This window comes from Barbatula barbatula, assembly GCF_947034865.1.
Source record: "Barbatula barbatula genome assembly, chromosome: 2".
Lineage (NCBI taxonomy): Eukaryota > Metazoa > Chordata > Actinopteri > Cypriniformes > Nemacheilidae > Barbatula > Barbatula barbatula.
The window spans coordinates 14,794,254-14,813,917 of record NC_136767.1 but is presented as its reverse complement, the minus strand read 5'-3'; the positions used below and the strand labels follow the sequence as shown (position 1 = coordinate 14,813,917).

Sequence of the window (19,664 nt, the reverse complement as noted above, 5' to 3'; positions counted from 1 at the left end):
TAGCCACACATGCGTTTTCCTACACCGAATGAGTCACGGAGGGATGAGAACATTAGTGTCTTTACGGGTTACCGAAATCTCGTTCATTTAGATCCTGTGGATCGTGTCCTTCATCATAAACATCTATTGTAACTAGCACCCTGCTCAAAGTCATTATTCTAATGTTAGCCAACCACATGATGAGCAAAGTTAGCGCGCCGATAAATCTCTTTTTAATTCAGCCTCTCGGTACATAAAAGCAAGTGTTCCTGCGAAATAAAGTCTACCCGGATGTTTGATGACAAAGCTTTGAAGGCTAACAACTTTAACCAAATTCAGAAGGAAGTGACCTGCGCAGCTGTAGCTGATAAATGTCAAAAGTACACAGGCGTAATGGAAGGATGATAAAGACATTGGGCAACTCGATTTCCTGGTTTAAAAAAACCTTAGAAACAAAGAGTACTGTTTTGTTTTTTACCTTTATGCAGATTTTAAAAAACCTGGACGACATAAATTATTATAAACTAAATGTAATGGAAAAGTCCCTTTCAGGAAAAAAGTTAAGCTAGTAATGTGGTCGCATACAAGTCGGTGCTAATGGAACTATTTATATGCAGCCTGTGGAGGAGCACCAGTTGAGACAAAAGCAACGACACAAAAGAGCTTTCTTCTCGTTCCTCTCGTCACACCACTTTTGGACTGAAGAGATCTCTCCCCCCACTGCCCAGGTGTTGACACTCTTCTCACCCAACGTGTTAAGTTCTACATCTGAACCGGCTGAATGTTAAAGAAGTCATGAGGAGGCGTTTTACTTCGCATGCGCTAAAGGTGGTGGTAATGGCTTTGACGCAAGCGATCACACCTTTCAGGTGATTTTTAACAAAGCATTGCTCTTTAGCTGACATTTCCTCGAATTAAGCGTATCGTTTCAGCGTAAACTACTGCACAGCACTTGTGGTGCGACTCACTTCATCTCCAGTGCTCAGTCGATGCGTTAGATCCTTTAGACTCTTCATCATGCGCTCATCTCTGAAATCATAGGGAAACGTCTCGGTCCACTCGCTGAGCAGCTGCAGGATCTTGGGAGCGATTTTCCGGACTCTCGCCTAAAGATAAAGATCATAAACATTAACTTTTAAAAAGAAAACACTGTAATTAAATTAAATACCTAAATGGTATTAGCTTCAGACTCCTACAGTAACTTATCAATGTAGAACATCAGAATTTAATTACTCTAACCACTCTGTGTAATGATACATGTGGTTTACCTTATCAGCCTGAGGATCGCTGAGTCTCTGCTGCTCGATGCACAAATGACACACTTTGGACAGCAGCTCGTACGGATGAGTGAAGAGACGAGAACTGAGCAGGAATGTAAAGATGTATGTCCTCTGAATACAGAAGTCAAACAAATGAAACCGTAAGTTTGTTGGTCTGTATGATGAAAACTTTTATTTTTTACATTCATTTACAGAACGTTACATAAAACCACAGGAAGCAGCCTAAAGTCTTTATCCTATATACTCACATCAGGATAGTATGCCACAGTAGGTACCAAGTGCTCAATGAGAGCTTCCAAGGATCCTGACACCAGATTGTTGTCATGGTAATACAGACCTCCATAATCTTCTTCCTTGGTCTTGTAGAGATTCTTGTTGTAGCTGTTGGATCCGTACACCACTGGAAACGGTGGTGTCTGAGGCATTTTGTCCTGTTGGTGGGCATCAACAAACATGTCAGTGTGAGGAGCCTCAGATAAGCCCAAACACAATCCAAAACAGACAGTGATGCATGAACCGATCCGTTTATAGTGATCCTTCCACCTCATTCTGAAATTTTTGTTTACCTTTGTGTAAAACACAAAGTCCCCAGTTTCATTATAGGAAGCTGGGTGGAAAATTACTCTTCCTCGGATAGGTGACTCATGGGAACGAACACTTTGGTATTAATCTCAATGTGCAAACACCTTCCTTGATTGAGCCTGAGAGAACGGGCGATTAATTCTCTATCGAGCGAGCCTTTCAGACACGGGGCAGAGATTGTGAGTGTTACACTCACGCGCTCTCAAAATAATCCACCATAATAGCTAAAAACAGCTGAACATACAACAGCAACGTTAGAACAAATCCATCTACATGGTGCATTTGCTTCACGTGGACATGCAAAACAGAGCTTCTTTCAAGTGATGATATGATCCTAACAAACATGACCTATAAAAAAAGCTAGTGCTTCTGAAAAGAACGATTCTTGTTTTTCCCTAAAAAGCTATAAACGTGGCCCATGACAGATGACGGTCCTGTGAGTCAGTGTTAGCTAGAGGTAATATGCAGCCACATGCAGTTCTTCACCCACACAATGCACTTTGGCTCACATTGCCTCCACGCCTCCCACTTCTGTCTTCCAGGCTCTCACAGAAAGTGATTTTCGCAAATGCCGATGCGTCGCCTAATCACACGGGTATCTCCAACGTGAGCTTTGGTGCCATTTCTCAGCCTAGTCTATGACTTTATGCTATTGCCGCGCATATGGGCCCCTCAATGGAGGCATTGACAGCCACGGCACGGGCGCCAAGGGACACCCCAAACAATGCGCGGCCCTAATGGTCGCCTGCCTATTCAGGCCCACATTTAGCCACAGGCGTCTGGGTGCCAGGGTCGGACATGAGTGTGCAGAAGGGGGAGTGGGAAGTTGTATGATGCAGAGGATGCTCAGTCCACCGCCCCCTATGGAGACCTCCTACATAAAACCATCGGAATTAGCATCAAAATGGAAGACCGAGAGGTCAAAGCAGCAATCGCCCCCCACCCATCTGCTTTACCATGTGTTATACCATCTGAGCATGTCAATGAGATAAAAAGTGAGGAAGACCGAATCATGTCGAGGGTGACTTCCACCTCACTGCCACAAATTGACAATTTGTCAAGTTCTGTATTGCTGACAAATCTCGAAGATGGTCATTCTTTTATAGAGAATTGAAACCGTATGTATCAACATTTGTAGAAACGTTTTTGATTTAGAAAAGCAATTGTTTTTAACCACCGCCCACTCTTGTGTCACATGAAGCCAAAAAGCAGGATCCTATGCGCATCTGTCCATCCAGCCCTAATGGCAAAGCCCTAAGGCAACAATGCACATCGGCAACAGATAGATGCTGGGCGAACACCAGCTGCAGCCCAATCTAATTCTACGAAAGCATATAAACAAAGCTGAAGCTAATTAGTAGCCTAGAATCTGGATGTGTTTACTTTTTGGTTGCAGGTGTCAAGTAAGGCTGGCCACATGTCTACTGCCCTCTCCTGCTTAAACAAACACTGTCGCTTTGCTAAGACCACAGACTTAACCACATGCTTTGAATAAGCATATAAGCAAACGAAAAAGATTCCCGAGTTTTACAAAACTGCTGCACTGCCTTTCACTATTGATCATTTAGACTATATTGTATGTTTGGCTATTGTTAAAGAGTCAGTTATGATGGATGGACAAAGCTGAAACCATTTAATCCCACATGTTACCTTATACCATTGATTGTGGTCTGTGACTCCGTAACAAAATGAGCATTCTCAAGCATTGATGAGCAACTCCAGCCGAGATAAGTAAACTTTCTGATCTTGTAATGTACATGCGGATGTTGAAAAACAAAAGCTAGACATTCTAGGTTGTTTTGAAACTGGATTCCCAACACAGGGTGTGCCGAGCGCATTGGCATGTGAATGATGAAGCTGTTGTGGCCCTCTTATCATGTTTTTTAGGGTTGCTCGCTTTATGATAAATATACAAACAAACAAGGTTCTACTATCATAACGGTGGCACTAATAACCAATGAGAACTGAAAACTGGTGTGATGACAGGAGGAAGAAAGTTATTCCCACACTCCTCCAACAGTGGTCATATACTCCAGTGGCTTAATTTCTAGTCTTTGTACACTAAACTCATTTATCAGGGTATTGTCCACACGACTGTGAGATTTCTCTCTCAAAGACAAATCATGTTTGAACATTACGAAATTAGGAAATACAGACGTCACAGTTTCTTTAAGGCTCTGTCAATATAATAAGTGTATGGCACTGTCTTTTTTTAACGTATTCAACAAAATGATCAATCTGTTGATGGGTTCTGTCTAAGTGGGTTACATGTTAGCCCAGGGATATGAGAAGGTGAGTGTGTGTGTGTAAGAAGATGGGGGAAGGCAGCTGTAGCTTCACTGAAACTACTCAAGTGTGTTTGAGTAAATAAAGGGCTTGGCTGGCTGGGCATAGTGTCCCTCTCACTGCAAAGCACTTTGAGCTACCTGCAAGACCGCCATTAGGGTAATACGAGGGCAAAGTACAGCCAAATCACAGAGGCATGATTCACATCAGGTTTTCGAAGCAAAATTTAGGTCACAGTCATTTTTAAACATGTACAGAGATCACCTGGCGATAAAAATAAGCGATTTATCCTGTAAAGTTGTTTATACAATACAGATTAACCAAAGTCTAGCGGAGAAGACAATCTGCTTAAGTCCAAAAATAGCTTACTTATTTTGATAGTGAGGGAGGAACATGTAGGTAATGATCATCTTTAAATCAACAGGAGACTGTAGAATCAGACCCTCCAGATCTCACCCACCCACAACAAGATAAATATTTACCAAATTCGTACGCCATGCAACGGGCAAAACTAATTTATGTGATTAATTAATTAAAATAAGCAGAGTCCTTAAAATAATATAAATAAGATTAATTACGTATAGCTAATAAATAAACAAATGCATTTTGCTTTTAAGGAGCTGTGTTAAATCAACAAATACAAAAGTACTCATGTCTAAGGGTTGTTTATTTATATCCAGACCAGGTCAAAATAAATCTCCGTAGAAATAACGCAAACACTTTGTAAACAATCTATCTACACGTAAACAATCCATCAAAGGTCCTGAAATGCAGCAAAAACAAATACACGCAAACGAAACGATCATTTTGAGCGCATGTCTCACATGAAACCGCTAACGTTAGAGTGTCTCACCTCCACAGTAAATGAAGCTGCGCTGTAGCTCAGTCGCGCAGAAGTTTGCCTTGAACGGGAGCGCGAGAACCTCCGTACGTACAATCACACACGAAATAAACCTCAACACGCATATGACGAGTCTTAAGCCACGCTGCCAGATCGCGAATATTCCCAGACCGTACGAATGCAGACTGTGACATCCAAGCGCATGATCCCTGAAAATAAATCCACGCAGTATTTGCCAGACGCGACCGCCTCTCACTAGATCTACCGAGTGTGCGGGTGCATCGAGCGCGCGAATAGTAAGGAATAGTAGGCGGGGCTGTGGAATGCAAGACAACCAATGATAAGACAGCACCGGACAACCCCTTGCATGTCAGCGCCCCCGCTCATCAGTCTAATTAACATGTATGAACATTTCCCTAGAAAAGACAACTGAAAGAAGAAATGAATGATAATAAAGCGAAACTGTAGAAAATCCCTGCTATTGCCATGAAATACAGGGAATTTTTTATTACTTTGTATACAAAACGTGAAAAGTACACGACATTAGTAGGTAAGCAGCTAGGAAAGAAACTGTGCATTGTTATCTAGTGTTTTTTAAGGGAATGCCAATGTGTGAAGACTGGGGCAATTCATTCACATTTATATTTATAATCCAAAGCGACTTGCATTGCATTATCCTATACATTCGTTTACAAGTATGTGTCTTAGTATATTCCTTGTCTTTTGCTTCAAATCCACCCAAAGATAAACACATTTATTTCCTAGTACAGCCTATTAGTTGTAACCTAGCTGAATTATTGTAAGACATTACATTAACTTAGTTACATTAACTAAACCTGTTGAAATCACATTAAATTGGCACATTTTCCATCATCTACGAATCATCATCTTGCTGTTGTGTTTTGCTAATGTGCTATTTACGTTTGATGGTACATGTAAAAGAAACAATCAGGATGTATACACGTGGATTTTCACTGATACTGGGTAGGACCCCACCCCAGAGACTGTGGCGAATATCTCAAACAGTAGACAGAAACATTTTCCCTCTAATTGCAGGCCAAGAGGCTGTGAGGTCATCACCTTTAGGAGGTCTGCTAACTGCACTTATTTTTAAAAGCAGTTGACAACAATGACATCAATCTGTCCGTCTTAAATAGACAAAAATATTGAGTTATCATAGAAATATTACAACACTGTTTTCTTGAAAATTTATACTTGATATGACTCCTACATATAACATAGCCTATATTACTCAACAGATTCTACCGAGTTGACTTCTTAAAAGCAAGGACATTGTAAATTGTTTATGTATTGTTAATGATTTAACTAACATTCTATGTTCATTTTGGTTAATATTCATGTGGCCAATTATATAAAAATAAATATTTTGACATGATATATTTTAACAAATTCGGACATAAAGTACATACATCGTCTATCTACAGCAAAATAGATACAAATGTTGTAAAAATTACTTAAAGTTAAGATTATCAGATAATGTGAGCCTGAATGAACACGCACATCGGAATATGAGGTACATTGTGCTTTAGAATAACTGTTCACAGATCTCACATCCAACACCTCCACAACGGACCAACAGTTATGTAACCTCAATCTCTCAGAAGAGATTGTTCATATATATTGCTGGAGTGCGGATGAGTGTTACTAAAGTTGCAAAGGATGAATGTTATTGTGAGTGTTGTTTATTGGAATTCCGCTACATGTGGGAACAGACAGTGGAACGAAATGTCTGTCTCTCAGGAACACAGAGTTAGGAAATATAACATGTATTAACCTATAAAACAAATCCAATGTAAGAGGACGTGTTCTTTTGCCTTCTTGTTAGAGCACCCAACTCCCATGCCGGACCAACTTTGTTTGAGGCCCACTAGGAGTGGGGCGAGTAGATCCGGTTACACATGGATACTTGTAAAAATGTAATTCTACTTCAGCAACTTTATTATACAACACAGTGAGTGAGTGTGTGCATGAGTGAGTACATGCATGTTAAATCACTGTAATTTGGGGTCAAGGAGGTCACAAACAGATTTGTCTTTTGATCTCTGATGTCATTCTGTTATCATGATCTCAGGATTGACATGTTTAACAGCTACTTCATTCCACAATCCATTACAATAATTACATTATGTTTCCGAAAAATGTTTAACATTCTCGTATACAAAATAAAGTTTTACACCAAAATAGACCCAAAAGAATTAGTAAGATAACCAATATACTGAATACAACTTAATATTTTTTCACCGTGCAGTAACTCAAGATTGACTTCCTGTAAAGCTGACCCCATTATTTCATGTGAAAACAGCCGAACATTAAAGCATTCAAAAAAACAAGTGAATGCCAGTTACATAAGTACGAGACCATGTTCACCTCTGCAATCTCAGAACAGAGGCTGCCCTTTTTCACTGACCCTAGATCAGTCCATTTCACTTTATTCTTGGGATCAAGAACAATGAGTAGCAGGCAACTCCACACAAGGGCAAATGTAGGTCAGCACAGTCTGTTGCTCTTTTACTGAATCATTGTTCGTAGGCCCTTAATAGCACCTCACATGTTACATCATGAGATCACATGCGTGGAAATGTCAAAGTTTGCTCGCTGGAAACTACTGTGACTCAAAGTTCAAAATTAGCCACGGAATGAGGAACAATTTGCTTCTTGATTTTTAATGTGTTTCCAAAATAGGATTTTGTACAAAATGCCCCATCCTCAAAAATCCCACACATAGGGGTAACACGTGACTCTAAATACTGGATGAATGAATATTTTTCCCGTTAATTCCGTATTCATTTAATAGGTTATTGTATGCTTGTATGTCATCCTGAATTTGATTCTGAACTTCTTGACACTAAAACATTTATTAAAAACATTATTCTGATTAATGGTCTATGCAAAGAGCATAGACCATTGCATCTACATTCATTATTTATTATTGCTGTCTACCACCATCTGTAGCTATTATAAAAAAGATTCCATTCAAGGTGAAAAATTATTTCTATAAACTATAACCCATTAACCCGTAGGCTTCACTTCCTCTCAGAAATCCAACCTCTTAATTTTTTTTTACATTTACAAAAATGAAAATCAAAGAGACATAACAGGCTTGAGAGACACACTATTAAGTTCACTCAAAAGTCTGTCTAGACATACCAAGAAAAAGTTTTACATTACAATACATAAACTGATGACCACACAGGTGGATCCCAACTACACTAAAGTGTGCGCTCAAAACCATATTGCTGGATTTAATTTGCCAAGAATGTTGTCCATATATGTTTTCAAAGATATGTTATTTTTTCACAGTTGGCCTATTTCACTGCTTGAGTGAGCCTGGGGAAAACGTCTTTATCTCTGACTGACAAAACCAATCACGTCCCAAAGAAACAAAAAATAGGCCACTTCTAACGGCAGAATGGTGACTTTTAAGAATGCCTGACGTAAAGTTCAGTAAATTTTCCAAATGTAAGTTCTGTAACAGTGAAAGAACTCAATAATCACCATGTGATAATAAGTGTTTCGGGGTGACCTCCAGACTGAAGACTTCTCATTAGGATCACAGCAGTAGATAATAACCCACTGAACTGAGCCCTGAAGGTCACTCACATCTCGCCTCTCCACTCCCATTCTACAATAACAACAGATGCCACATGATACAACATGTCACAGATGGAGAGGATAAGATCAAAGGACAGGTGTAACACAGAGTCTTGTGCTTTGAGAAAATCAACACCTCTAATTTTCAATGTTTACATTTCTTACTGAAGAGCTACTATTGAAAAAATTGCCTTTATTGTTAGTGATATGTTTTATACTTTGTGTGTATACAGTGAGATTCAACAAGCTCTATGGCGTTTTTCACCACTTTAAAAGGTGAACACAAACTTTTCTCTTTATTTGGAACTTTAATGGACTTGTTTTAATAGACATTAAACATTTATACCTCCTTAATAGCAAGATTTGAAAAAGTTTTTTTCAATTTTGTGCTTTTAGGAAAGCAAGGAAATCTAACCTTTGAGACGACGCTGTAACAGGGTATATGCGCTTTTTTCAAGGTTACACAAGGCATCAGGATATCATTCAGATAATACATTAATGCACCAGATAATTTACATTTATTTATTTTCTATTTTTACTTGTAAAATCCAAGACTTTTCAAAACAATTAGGCACTATGCAAAATAAGTAATGGAGTGATGAAAAATAAAAAATTGATTGCATACAATTACAAAGAGGAACCGTTAAATGGATAGTTTACCCAGATATAAAAATTATGTTATCATTTACTCAGATTTGAGTTCCAATACTTTTTTTTGTTATGATGAACACAAAGGTATTTGGAAGAATGCTTATAACCTAATAGTTCTTGGACCCCATGACTACCATAGTAGGACAATTTACTTAAGTATTTTTTTTCTGTGGACACAAAATATTATATTTCGAAGAATGTAGGACAGGAAACAATTCCAGGGCACTTTGGACTCCCATTGTTATTTCTGATCTGTTTGGTTACAAGCATTCGTCCAAATATCTTTCTCTGTGATCAACCAAACAAATAAATGTATACAGGTTTGGAACAACTAGAGAGTAATTGATCAATACATTTTCCTTTTTTTGGGTGAACTATCCTCAAACCCTATGTTCCAGATGTCATCATATCAAGACCTAAAGATAATTTATGTGTCTCCACAGTTGATATAATGAGTAAGAAAAGTCTGTTCAACACTAAGCTGTGTTCACACCACCGCCAAGCATCGCGTTCCTTACTCTTACTCTACTCTTTTGGTGTACCAAAAACATCTGCCATCGATCTCAACTGGGACCAGAACTATATGATTTAGTGTGTAGTATGAATGTTCACACTATGGGGATGTGTGCCATGAATTATACAACAATTTCTCATCACTTTCGATTGCTCCCAGCTTTAGAACTACCTACGATATATATTCAACTGCTCCTTTGTATGTCCCCTTTCCATCTGGATGATACAGTGAGAAGGATGATATCATCTAAGAAGCCTAGTTTGTTAAGTCAATCAGGGGTCAAAAGACTGCCTTGCATCCATCTGTGACTGGGCTGTCTGAGCACGGCTGACATTTTAATTATCTTTGACTGAGGTCTGGGAAAAAAGTGCTTACAAAAGACGACATCATTTATAATGGTCTGAATGAGGGATACATGACATGACAGATATAGATGTAAGCATGACGTCCGATACAAGACAAGAATTCACACAAAAAAAAGCCATGCGAAAGGGCATTACAAATGACACTTGATATGAAATCATTATTTTGAAATAACTGACAACATAAACATATATACAGTATATCAAATTCACAAATTAAATGATTGCAAAGAGTAATTTTTCTCTGTAAAATTTGATCAACTCAAATAATTTAGTTGAACCATTTTAGATGATCTACTCATACATACAGTATAATGTGTTTATGGTAATTATCCCTATCAAAAACAAAGTACTAGTGACGTGACAAGGTGTCTCGTACTCTGCATTTATGCTTTACATTTCACCCATCAAAATGCACACACTAAAATTAGGTTTCAAAAAATGAACAATATATACAATCTAAATTTCTAAATATAACAATTAAATATTCTACTAAAACCTCTTGTCCCATTATAATCGTCCTGAGTCATTGGAAGTGGCCCTAAAGCATACAAGAACAGCATCTGTAAGACATTGCATGTGTGTCGAGTGGCATTAGTGTATGGGGGGAAGGATAGGAAATGCAGGAAACTGGAAGACAACACCCAGACAAACTCCCTGTGACCCAGATACCCTCCCCTTTTCTCTGCCGTCTCCCCTTAACCTTCTGGGTAGAGTCGCTTGAGAGCTGACATTCCATCCCCACCCCCCTCTGTCAAAACAAACAAGAGGACCACCTGAGGAAAAGGAATTGTTTTGTCACATTTTTAAGGGTCTGCTCCAGTTAAATTCCTAAGGAGGCATTTATACTACTGCGTTTTCATTTTTAAAAGCATAAAACGAAAACAGAGTCTTTTGGAAAAGCTGCAGACCCCGTTTTAGTCCATACATATTTTTCCTTCTTCCTTTAAAAAAAACGCGTCCACACGAAAATGCTATACAGCGCTGTCAAACACAAGCCAAACCAACAGGTAGCGATATAACCATAAAGCCGTGTTTGCCAACCAGAAGCCTGAAATCTGAACACAAAACTTTATTTACTTGTCTTTGACAAATAAACTTAAAGCTGAACCCTCCTTTTTTCAGGGTCTTTTCTGTGCCAAAAGAGGAACACGGCTGCATCAAGACCGATTATCCTCTCTCTCCTGCTGGTCAGGGACACGACTTCCCCTTCCTTGCTGCAGTGGGAATCCAGCTTTTCGTTTGGAGCGGGCCCCATCTTCCAGGACCTGCATGCTGTCTGGGCTGTTCATGCGTTCTCTGCGTTTGCCAAGCATCGTGTCACGGTACTGTTGAAGGAGCTGGTCTTTTGGCTAGTGGCGGTTGGTAGACTGGCCTGAGGCCCGAAGACACCTGAGGCAGTTGAAAGCCCCGGGGCATAGAAAGACCTTTGCCGAAGAGCGCACTCCGATTCTGCTTGGGCAGAGATGACGTTGCGCCACCACAGTACCGGCCATAGCATGAGCCAAACGACAACAGAACTGCACAGGTGACACAAAGGATGTAATCTGCTGCGGAACGTACTTCCCCCAAGAGCGCGTCACACGTCATCCCTGCCGACATGGCTTTGCTCAGCTCTCCCAGGCAGATGGCTTGATATGTCTGTAACAAGGACATAGAGCTCAGAGCTCTTGCCGTACATGCTCACCGTAAACCCTGCCCAGTTGCTTAAAGGAGAAGCGGCAAGGACCCGTCGGAAGAGTGGGAGTGCTTGTTTTATCCGTGTCTCTGGAGGGCGCTAGGTATTCCAATGCTCTGTTGGAGGGGCTGACATTAGTCCTGCTCTCTTTGCCCCTTCCAGCTCTATGAACTTACAGTATTATACTCCGGTGGAGGGGGTGACGTGGCCTTCATCCAAGACGTGAGCTCCGCAAGACATTCTCGGTATAACGGCAGTCGGGTTCTCATCACCGTTTGCATCGGGGACAGATAGAACCTCCCAAAGCGCGAGTTCTTTTGTACCGGTGGCAGAGCAGGCCAGTACAACGACAACTTTTCTGCTGCTCTCCGGAAAAGATTAATGAATGGATCCTCCCCTTTCTAAACACCTCCCTGATTTTGTCCTGCCTGTATAATGTCATCATAGAAGCGGACTGTGCCTCGCTGCTGCTCCACTAAGCACCCACTCTACAAACATTATATGCGGCTCGAGCATGGAATGGCAGAGCCGCTGGCAATGTGCACATGCCCTGGGGTTGGAGACAGCCAGCCTCGCATGTACGATCCCCAAACACACCGTGCAGTGTTTGTGAGTATCCCTTTCAGATAGTGAATACCCACATACCATGTGGCGCAAGAGTGCGATATCCCATAGTCATGTGTTGTACCAAGTGAACCGACTGAATGGGAACAACTGGCTTGTTTAACTTCAAGCTGTGCTGTATACACGAATGGACACGTTGACATTACAGCAACGCGAGAGAGAGTCGTGAGCCGTATGATTTTAAAAAGCTCACTCAGTACTGATGTCATCCGTCGATCGGTCTGTGTGGCGCAGAAGAAAATGAAACAAGCTTAATAACATGGATTACCTCATCTAAGATTATCCACACAAAGTCCATGCTTTTCTTCGCCATTATGTTAATTTTGTACTGGTCGGTCTATGACTAGTAACCAACTGTCATCAACAACCAACTCATGTATGCCCATAGAACTGTTTACAATTATGTGCACATGCCCAGTGTGTCTGAATGGTCATGTGACATGCATGTTTGGTAGTGTAGTGTAAACGCAGATTTAGAAATTGATTTTTTCTAAAACACACGTGAAAACGGCAGTTTGAATGACGACACCACCTGAAACACTGAAATGTATGAGATACCGTAGTGGCCAAATGTGTTGTCTGGGGGAATTTTTTAACAATATTTGCCTTTAATGCTTACTCGGTCAAACCGGTGCGCAACGTTTTGCAACGGTTTACAGGTTGAACTACATGTTTCATGGAAACAGTTTGCAACGAGGTCTGAGATGCGTTTTCTCTTGTTTGGTGGATGTGTCAAGAATGTCAGCCCAATCAGCAGCAACATGTATATAAACCAAGCAGTATTAAAGAGACAGCTCGCACCATGGGTCCAAGTAAAGTCGTTTATGTGTCCGTTGCAGCTCGGTATGCGCAACAATTCAAGATATTAAAAGAGATGTCTTTAGCAGTATCCAACAAGTATTTTTTACAGATTCCATCAGGCTTTGAAAATTCTTCAAAAGAACACAAAGATGGCCTTCTAAGTTGCCGTAGTTCTCTTGCGTCATCACAACAAGGTGTTTGAAAAACGTTTTGCAACGTTTTGTCAGGGCTGAACGTGACGTAGGCATGTGCCGGTATCACTTTTTCATGCTGCGATTAATTGAGAGAGCATTTATCACGGTATACGGTATTATCACGATATTGTAATTTTACAAGAGAAACAGGTTAAAAAAAGAAAAACTTCAGTTTTGTCCTTTTAGTAACTTGAATAGCTTTTTAATGAACTAAAAGTAACTCAAACATTTAAATACAAATAAATATAAATAAAACAATATAAAATATAAAGTAAACTGAACAATTATATCAAAATGAATCATGTGCAAACTGCAAAAGTACAACATTTGCAAAAACAGAACGATACACAACTATAAAGTTGTGTTGGGCTTCCTGGCATATTTTTTTGGAACCCAAAATATTTCCAAACCTCTGACTTTACCCTTTTAGAAGGGGGATAAATTGTCGGCAGCGTTCCTCCTTCCGCCATGCTTCTTCTTCATGTGAGAATTTGACTGCGGCGTCAGTGGCCGTGGCGCGCACTGCGTGCAGTGTGATTCTACGTGTGACGTGAACACTGTTTACATCCGGGTGCGCTCACGTGTTCTGAGCAGCATATACGCAGTGTTTGCTCAAGCGGTTGATGGAAAATAAGCTGTAATGCACGTTCTAAAAATAAAAATTCGGATCTATTATTTTTTACGGTATTTTGAAGTGCCCACGATAACAATATTGTGTATATTCATTATCGTGATTTATTGAATTACCGAAAATCGGCACATGTCCAACGTGACGTAGCCCGGATGATGTCAATGTTGCATTACAATGAGGTGGCCAATAAGAACAGACGTTCCACAAAACCTACATAACCATGAGTTTCAACCCACAGGTCTCAAAGAATGCAGCAGTCTGTTGTTGTTAACATCAGGCATGTAGCAGAGCAGCCTAATGACGTTCCCAGTAAATGAAGAGGGTGGTCATCTCTTTCCACCTTCACCACTGAACAGCTGAACAAGTCTATTTATATGTTTGAGCTTATACATTTATTTCACAAATGAAGAGAACACTTGCTCAGTCAAATGGCCTCGTAGACACTTTTATCCACTGGATAATCTCACATCGCTTGAGAATGGTCAGATATGATGTCACTACCACAGGGAACAGTGGGTCATAACAGCCCACCACAAACACATAAAATATAATCTGTTCAGATTACATAAGAACTGTTCATGTACATCTGAATCGACAGGCACAATGCCCCCGCTTTTTTGCACTCAAAGGAAAGGGAAGAGTGAAGATGTCAGATGTCAGTATGTTGAATGTACGATGTTGCATAATTTAGAGCCATTATATAATTCAGCCATATTAGAACAGGTCTGCATAAAGGTTATGTCTGTCTGTTCGGATGACCCGTTAGACTATTTGCTCTGACCCCACTTACAGTCTCTGCCGACATACCATCTGTGTCTAAAACAATGCAAGAGCAGATGGCAGGCGTGCCATGCCAAATGCCACACAAAGCAGGCCAAGATGGAGCAGTCCTTGGGTTTATCTGTCTGATTAAAGAGAACGTGGAGGAATCACACTTTTTGGTGGCAGAAAAATGTGATATCTATATTGTCCAATCATGCCTGGCTTCTGTCTTCCAGAGACATTCTTCTGATCTACCAATGTCTTGGTGACAGACTTGACAATGAGTTCAGAAAGCACAAGATCTGGAAACCTCCTGACAATAGACATGGAATCTATTATATACTTGTGTAGGTTTGGATTGTCAGAAAGAAGCACTTGGCTTTTGGTCCTTCCTGTTTAGCTTTCACAGCAATCATATTTTTTAAACATAGCTTTTCTTGAAATAGCAAGTAGGAATGACTATCATTCCTCATTAAATGTAAACATCAGGAAAACCTCTAAAACACCTGTCCTGTACATAGTATAACATAACAACAAGGAAGTATTGTTTTACTGCCAAAAATGTAGTGTATAAATGGTAGTTTGAAGATGAACTGTGGCATCCCCCTAAACCTACGCTCACATCTTGAATCCATGTGCATATGTGGTTTCACAAGTCCTTATGCAGTGTGATGAATACAGCCAATATGAGAATAATGGATCCTTGGATAAAATAAATGCCTTCATTAGTGTTTAAGAGTATATCTGGTCTTTTGAGAAGAAATTCAAGATCAAGGTCATTCTAGTCACATTCAGATGCCTGTGCTCGTGGAGTGAAACTGAGGCTTCACACACCATTCCACCTAGAGAGCAGTTCCCAACACACCATCTCTTTCTCTTTTCTTTCTTTCTTGTGAAAGATTTTGTGACCATACACAGCTTTACCTCTAACAACATTCATTGTTACATGTCAATGTACTGTGTCACTGTGTTAGCATAACAAAGAGGATGGAAAGTTAAGCTATTTCAAATCAATAATGTAAAATCTGGTTCTTTTGCAGAAAAAGGTCCTAAAGTAGAATAAAAGGGCACCGGAAAAGGATAATCGGTAATGCTTTTGATTACGGCCCACAATCTACTGCATAATTAAACAGGTTTTACAGCCTAACTACTTTTCATAATAATGTGCCTTACAGTACATGCAAATGGGAAAAATATGTTAAGTTTGGGGAATAAAGGGGTAAGAGTTAGGAAAATTGTAAATAATATTTATGATGGAACTGCCTGCCATATAAACATCCAAATTAAACAGCTCTTGAACTACTCGATTATAGTCCCAAAAGATCAACATTGATTTTGCACATTAAAAGTCATCAAAATAACCAACAATCCAATAATCAATCAAATAAAAATGAAATTTTAATTTGACATACATACAGTGTCATGATCCTGCATCACCTTGTCTTGCTTTTCGAGTCTTCTGGCAGGGTCATGACAGTCCCACGTGTTTAGTATGAAGAGAGACATTATTTGTTTTGGCGTGCCATGTGGTCCTTCCGGTCTCGTCTCTTGACCCCGCCCCCTTGTTTCCTTGTTTAGTTTCCCGCCAGTGTTTCATTACCCACAACTGCCTATTGTTATTATCCCTTGTTAGTTCCCATATTGAATGTCCTTGTGTTTGCTGTCCCGCTCTTTTGTTTTGCTTGTTACCCTGATACAAGTGCTTTGTACCTTGCCATGGGGATTATTACCGTTTCATGTTGGATACTTACCTTGTCTTGATGACTTGTTTTTTATAGTCCAGTCAAAATTTTGTATAGTTAATTTTAGTTATCTTGTCCCCTTGTTTTTTTCCCCCTCGTGGGAAGTAATTTGTTTCAATTGATATTTTGAGTCGTTCTTGTTTAACTCCCCATTGTGGGCTTTTGTTTTGATTATTAAAGTTTAAGTTTTTTGTGCCCCGCAGCCTGCATTTCAGTTCTCTTTCCTTGAATATCCCTGACAGATTAATCACATCCAGCATCATCCCTGAAGGACTCTCAATTTATTATTTACTCTCAACCTATTTTGTAATACAGTATATGGAGATAAATGATACAAATAAGTCAACAGAAAGCTACATGCTGTAAATGACTGTACATCAATAATGCTTATTCTAAAGGCAAAGCAATCGTCTGCCTCACAATAAACATGTAAGCAATAATCCAGCAATAATGTTAAAGATCTTAATATTCAACAACGAGTTTTATACCACGTATAAGGGCTACTTCTCTTTATCTTTAATTTGATATGGTATAGTTTTGGCCAAGATCCCCAGTGCATAGGCTGTAATCATGTTCTGCATTCTTCTCAGCATGCACATTTGTAAGACTACTTTAACAATGAGAGGTAGCTTGCTGATATTTTCAGTCAAATATAGTGTGTGTGTGTGTGTGTGTGTGTACACTTGGCAAATAAAGCTCATTCTGTTTCTATTTAGAGTTTGGAGAGCATGTTTTTTTACAGCTACTTATATCATAACATGGTAATCTGATGGTAATCAGTCAGCACTGTATAACGCTCATCCAGTCTTTCTGTGTAAATATTTCACTTTTTGTACCATTAAAGTGTATATTGGCCATGCAGATGCCTAGTTTAATGTATTGTGTGTGACAGTGGTGATAGCTGGTTCATGGTACAAAGAGGCTGATGGGTAATGTTAAAGTCACACAAAGTGATCATAACAACTGTTTCAATGTGATTGCTTATAATTTGTCACTTCTTCTTTTCTCTGTATGTCTGTTTAGCTATGTTTTGTAACTAAGTGTGGCGTTATTAACAGTTTCCAGTGGTTACCTCACTCAACCATTTCCTGTTGGGTAATATTTCTATGATACTTGTTTACAGAGCAACTCTTGGTAGACGATTATCTATAATAGAACTGGAAACTGATCTGAGTTCATGGTGGCATATCAAGCACATCTGAGGCAGTGCAAGAATCTAAGAGGTGACAGTTCAAATGCCACTTGGCAAAGCTCACATTTGAGGACTCATACATAGCCTATTTTTCATCTCATGCAGAACAAACAAAAAACCTTTTTATTACAGAACCCTTAGTATGAGGAATCTGTATGAAAGTTAACTGTGGTTAGACATAAAGGACCAGATTATAGATAATTGCTAAAACACAATATATACAGTACTGTATTTCTTATTTGACTTTTGAATACAAAAGTGATTGTAAAATTAGACAAACTTCAAGATTTTTTCTAAATCACATTTTACAGCTGAAATCATTTTTCGGAGTCTTATCTTTTACATTTTGTTTCGATTTATAGGAACATCTCTTTATAGCATCACAAATGGGGTCTCATTAGAATCTGAAATGTTTTAACATAGCAATAGAAATAAATATTCACAAAATTACAATATATCATAAAGTAAAACACATGACCTCATATTTCTGAGAAACTTTCTAAGGGACTTTAAATCTCACAACTGAGGCCTTCTATTGAACTTTACTAAATTGCATAAACTTGCCAACTTCTCACACCAAATCGACAGAGAAAAACATCTCAAGGAAAGCTTGACAATAAACTGTCAGTTCAAAGCCTTGAGCTTGTCAATCATACTTGATGTAGAGGAGGATCAAGATGGGACGTTTTCTCATCCACAGAGTCACCACCAAGATTATGCGCTATGGAGACTGTGAGAATTATTTCTACATATCAGAAAACCAATAATTCTCTTGCAAATTTAGCAGTTGGTGGGTGAATTAGTTTCTCAGCCAGAGGCTACCTATTGGATTCCAAAGTGCAGATTTGCAATGATGTAACTGGATATGAGCTCATTATGAGTCAGACATACAGAAAAGATTGAGAGGAGAAGCGTGTATATGCTTCAGCAGCTTTGAAGACAAAATGCTTGCACAGACACACATACATACTTTGACGGTAATCGTTTCAGAGTCTCTCTCTTCTCTCATCTGTCTCTATTCAGACAGTGCCATTGTCCCCAGTGAGACCTCTAGAAAGAAGTTTCTGAAGCCAAAAGGCAAAACAGCAACATCATCTTAATCCACTGGTGATGTTTGATGTGCATCATAGTGAAATTATACACTCTCTCTGAACAACAACAGATTGTTTGATTATTACAGATGCAGTGTTGCTTGAATACTTACTTTGGTCCTTTGTCATTCGTTTTTACCGTCACACAAATTTTTACTGTCACCTTGCTCTAGGTTATCTCTATTAAGGCTCCAAGATTTGGTTTGGAGGACTCAGTAAGACCCTGCTGTGGGATGACACCACCTAAAATGATGGATATTTTCACTATAATGTCACATACTATCTCTAAATAGTTTGTAGGGGTTCGGACGTGCTTAGCGAAAACCTTGTTTAAAAAAAATCTTTCCATTTTTTTTCACATGGTTAAATAAGCAACACATAGCAAAAATGTAACTATGTTACGATTGTAGCTCATTTTGGCTAATTCTTATGAATTCATGCAATCTCATTCTTCCATTTCAATATGATTTGCTTTCGCGTCATTGACGTTAGGGTTATAAGCAGGGTTAGGCGTGGGGCTTTTTCTTTTAATTGTATGCTCCATTTCTGTCGGTCTCTCTACGTTGTGTCGAGACTGACAGAATGGGGTTTGACTTGAGAAACCTATCTTCTCCGATTCTACTTTGAAAAGGCCAATGACTTCCCTCGACTCTGGAGCAGCTAAGGGCTATGTCGGTATCCCAGGTAGAGCATGCTCTCGTACCCTACGTGGGCTAGACCCCAACCTGGCCACATGCCCAGAGTTCCTCAGCCCACAAAGGTGTGGGCACGCCATCTTCCCTTTTATACCTGTATGTACGGGGCAGAGTCTGGCGTGCCGTCCCATTCGCCAAGTTCATTGG

The 19,664-nt window shown here is 39.6% G+C and overlaps 1 protein-coding gene across 2 annotated transcripts in view; it reads right to left on the bottom strand.

The window, feature by feature from the left end:
• The window catches only part of rasgef1ba (RasGEF domain family, member 1Ba), a 59,893-nt gene that overhangs the window by 12,119 nt on the left and 28,110 nt on the right, over positions 1-19,664 (bottom strand). Inside the window, exons 1-4 of one of the 2 annotated variants that reach the window (XM_079483038.1) lie at positions 4,981-5,288; positions 1,508-1,690; positions 1,248-1,370; positions 948-1,085 (exon numbers count right to left, since the gene is read on the bottom strand). In XM_079483038.1, the coding sequence (XP_079339164.1) occupies positions 948-1,085; positions 1,248-1,370; positions 1,508-1,684 (438 nt within the window). In that variant the 5' untranslated portion in view covers positions 1,685-1,690; positions 4,981-5,288. Of the gene's footprint in view, positions 1-947; positions 1,086-1,247; positions 1,371-1,507; positions 1,691-4,980; positions 5,289-19,664 lie in introns of those variants that run through there. The other variant, XM_079483039.1, reaches the window with a different exon arrangement.